At 52.3% G+C, this 3,349-nt stretch overlaps 2 protein-coding genes across 2 annotated transcripts in view; both read right to left on the bottom strand.

Moving 5' to 3' along the window:
* Nucleotides 1-182: 182 nt before the first annotated feature.
* CUNH3orf62 (chromosome unknown C3orf62 homolog) lies at nucleotides 183-3,343 on the bottom strand. Its single transcript, XM_011375418.2, has 3 exons — nucleotides 2,717-3,343; nucleotides 1,807-1,898; nucleotides 183-758 (listed from the first exon to the last, which is right to left on the bottom strand). Exons 1-3 carry the CDS (start codon nucleotides 3,169-3,171, stop codon nucleotides 499-501), a joined length of 807 nt encoding a protein of 268 aa, XP_011373720.1. The 5' UTR covers nucleotides 3,172-3,343; the 3' UTR covers nucleotides 183-498.
* LOC111729586 (ubiquitin carboxyl-terminal hydrolase 4-like) overlaps nucleotides 3,203-3,349 on the bottom strand; it is a 10,281-nt gene continuing 10,134 nt past the window's right edge. The window contains exon 11 of the mRNA XM_023520565.1: nucleotides 3,203-3,268. Within this exon, the coding sequence (XP_023376333.1) occupies nucleotides 3,203-3,268 (66 nt within the window). The remainder of the gene's footprint in view (nucleotides 3,269-3,349) is intronic.

A 3,349-nucleotide genomic window follows, 5' to 3' on the forward strand; every position in this document is an offset into this window, starting at 1 on the left:
GCAAAGTGCAAGGAGAGGGACATATGCATGGCTGGCAGGGGGCCTGGGGCCAAGGTCCTTCTTGACCCCAGGTCCCATGTGCCTGAGCTGGCCTGAGATGGGCTGGTCCACAAAGCCACCCGTTTGTGGCCGTGGTACTTTTTCAGGGGCTTGTGGGAAAGAATACCAAGAGACACAGCAGAGGCCCATGGCTCGCACCTGCCTCGAGCACTGGGTATATTGAACATCAATCAAAAAAACAAATGCCAAGAAAAGTGGGAAAAAAAATCAATAGCAAGAAACATTTCAAAGCAACAGAATAAAAAAAAAAAACACAACACTAACTCTCAGCTCAAAAAGGGACACATCTGAAAGTTCAAAAGGGCATGGTAATTCAGGTTCAGCCAGCCCTTTGAAACGTGGCCCCAGATGACAACTGTGACTGCCTCAGCACAGACACCTTAGGGTCAGCCTCCTGCTGTAAAGAATCAAAGCTAAAGGCAACTGTCCTTACTCAATTTAGTATTTAAAGGAGGTCATCAAATTGTAGTCCTCTTCCAGGTCCAGAACCGTCTCGATGACACTGCGGTCATCGAAAGCCCGCCTGAGGCCGCCGGGGTCGGCAGCGTCCGAGGCCTTCTGCGGGCTCTCGTCCAGGAGCAGCGCCCAGGCCCCATCCCTGAAGGGCGAGTCTTCGCCGCGGCCGCACACCCGGTTCAACTCGTTTTCAAATTCTAGTTTTCCGGCCAATTCTTCAATAGTTCGGATGCTGGTATGGTCTTAAAAATAAGAATATCTAGCATTGTAATTCCAGTGAGTGGTTTCCACAGCCGTTTCAGGAGCGAGTTAAAACCTACAAGTGGGGGACCCCTCTTTCAGGGCTGTGAGAAGCTGCGTGTGCCCGCCCCGGGGCGCAAGAGCCAAATTTTAAGGTGGGCTTGTGCCCTCCTTTATGGCTCCGGCATTTATTGAGCTCCAATCATCTGCCAGTCCCCGAGGAAGGTGTGAGTGGTAGGATAGGGAGAGATCCTTGTCCTGGCTCTCAGGGAACTCCCTGACCCACAGGCATGACAAGACACAGGGTAGAAAAAGTATGGTTTTTATATCAAAATGGTGCCTGACGCTGGCGAGGGCCGTGGAAGACAGTGAACAGAGGTAGTGATGGCTTCGGTTCACCTCGGGGGGCTACCAGAGGAGACTCAGTCCACTAAAGTAGTGGGCTGGCAGGGGTCTTGCTTTGTGGTCTAGGGCAAGCGCCTCCCCTTCCCAGGCCTGGCTTTCATCCCCCAGAACCTGGAGGCCCTTCGGAGCCAACAGCTTCAGGCAGCCCCCGAGGCTATGCATCTCTTACCTGGGAGCTGTCTGTCAACCGTGTAGCGGGAAATAGGGAACGCGTAGTTCACACACAGAACATATAGACGCGTGTGCTGGGAAAATGTCTGACCACAGGTACAGCTCTACGTCAGTAGTCTCTGGATGGTGGAACTGCTTTTGGCTTTTTACATTTCTTTTATCTCGTTACCCGCCCCAGCTGGACTACTCTCCCCCCATCTCTGCCTCTGTCCTGTTTCCTTCAGATGTGAGCTCAACCACCAAGTCCTGGGGGCTGCTGTCCCCACCTCCAGGGATCACTGTAACGAGGCATTTCTGAAATGACTCCACTGAGCTGTCAGCAACTTGAGGGCTCCATGCCATGAGCAAAACAAACCTACCACGTACACGGGTGAGCGGTGAGAGGGTGGCCTTTCGTAAGACACCTGCTAACTCAGGGTCTGTGTGGAGAGCCTGTCTTCCCAGGGACAGGCCGGATGGGCCCGCTGTACTCACCGATCATGTCAAGCAGATCCTTTGTGACCTCTTGGCTAGAACTGCTGAGCGGCAGGTTTGAGTCAACCTTCAAATCTTTCTCCGTATCTTTCCTGCAGCCCCCAGGCGAAAAGAAAAAGATGCAGAATTAGATTTTCTTTCAAGAAAATATTGAAAAGGATTTCAATGTTAGATAATCTTAAAGACAAAAACGTACTGGGAACTTTAAATTGTCACTTATGCTGTGATCGGGGGACTACTGGAAACTGCTAAATCAGTGAAGTTGACTAATGGCATCATTATGATGACTCACGAGCACCACAGACTGTATGTTTATGTCTCTGAATACCAGGATAAATATTGAACCAGCTAAATGGCTTCTTCATTCTCTTGTCTACAAGACAGACAAGATGGCAGGACCTTAAAGTGTATTCCCATATAGTTAATCTTGCTCCAAATCAAGGTGCTTGGGGCCAGGCAGTCTGAAGCTACCTGGAAGAAGGTCTGAGGGAGATCTTAACTCCCTCAGTCAAAAAAGTTCTGGGCAGGGGAGGGGAGCAGAGGCAAGGATGAAGCCTTCCATGCACCCTGTCCCCAACATGGGCGAAGGACATCAGAATTAAGATTTTTTGTTTCTGTGGCATAAAAAATGAGGTAACTAAAAATCGGGTCTGTTAACGTTCACTACTCCTTTGGGTACTACAAAGTGCTTTGCAAGACCGGCTAGACATCCGGGACTCCTCGCCCAAACCCCCGCCCTCAGAATATTTTCTGGGCCGTATTCTGAAGAATCTGAACTTCCCAAACCAGTCTTGGCGCGCCTGAGGGCAGGCAAAAGAGCAGTGTTGTGGGCTCAATTAGGATCGTGGACAACTTTTTCAGAAACCGGGTACCCCTAACGGTAGCAATTAAACTATCGAACTGGAATCACCTCAGGCTGTCTTTCCTCCAGTTCTCCCCATCCCCTGCCGCTCTCCAAAACTGTCTTTCAGGCGCCAAGATGGAGGGATGCAGCAATACGTTTTCCTTGCTGGTCAGGGGTTTTCTCTGAGGGCACAAAGCCTGTGGCTTTGCACTCATGGGGGTTTGGTTTGGTGCAAAGGCGGGGCCCTCGCTCTCAAGAGCACAGGGGACAGGAGCCAGAGGGGCAGCGGAGGAGCAGGCCGGGTGTCTCCGGCAGGGCAGCCCGGGCACCGCGGGCACCGCGACCGGGAAGGAGAGCGGCGCCGAGTCCATCTCCAGCCGCTGCCGGCCTGGGCACTCCGGGGAATGGCTGACTCCTTCAAAGGCCCGGTCGATGGCTGCGGTCAGCTCCTTTCTGCATCTTCTCAGTTTTTCAGACATCTTCCCTAAAAGCGACCATGTCCTTATTAAGTAACAATACATTGGAAATGTACAGAGCAACGGAACGGTAACGTTACAGTGAGGTCGCAAACCACCCCAAACGGGGGACCTGCCACGACTTCCTTGAGCTTGATCCACGCTACAGGATCGAGTGGGGGACCCTGCACTCCGGGCACTTTCTCCCGCGTAGGCGGCAGGAACCCGAGATCGCCGATCCGGC

This window comes from Pteropus vampyrus, unplaced genomic scaffold, assembly GCF_000151845.1.
Source record: "Pteropus vampyrus isolate Shadow unplaced genomic scaffold, Pvam_2.0 Scaffold271, whole genome shotgun sequence".
Lineage (NCBI taxonomy): Eukaryota > Metazoa > Chordata > Mammalia > Chiroptera > Pteropodidae > Pteropus > Pteropus vampyrus.

Coding starts and splice junctions, on each gene's coding strand:
- CUNH3orf62 (XM_011375418.2), bottom strand. CDS start 3,171: ATGTATTGTTACTTAATAAGGACATGGTCGCTTTTAGGGAAGATGTCT. Junction 1,899..2,716: donor TGGAGGAAAGACAGCCTGAG/GTGATTCCAGTT, acceptor TGGGGGCTGCAG/GAAAGATACGGAGAAAGATT. Junction 759..1,806: donor GGATCTGCTTGACATGATCG/GTGAGTACAGCG, acceptor CTTATTTTTAAG/ACCATACCAGCATCCGAACT.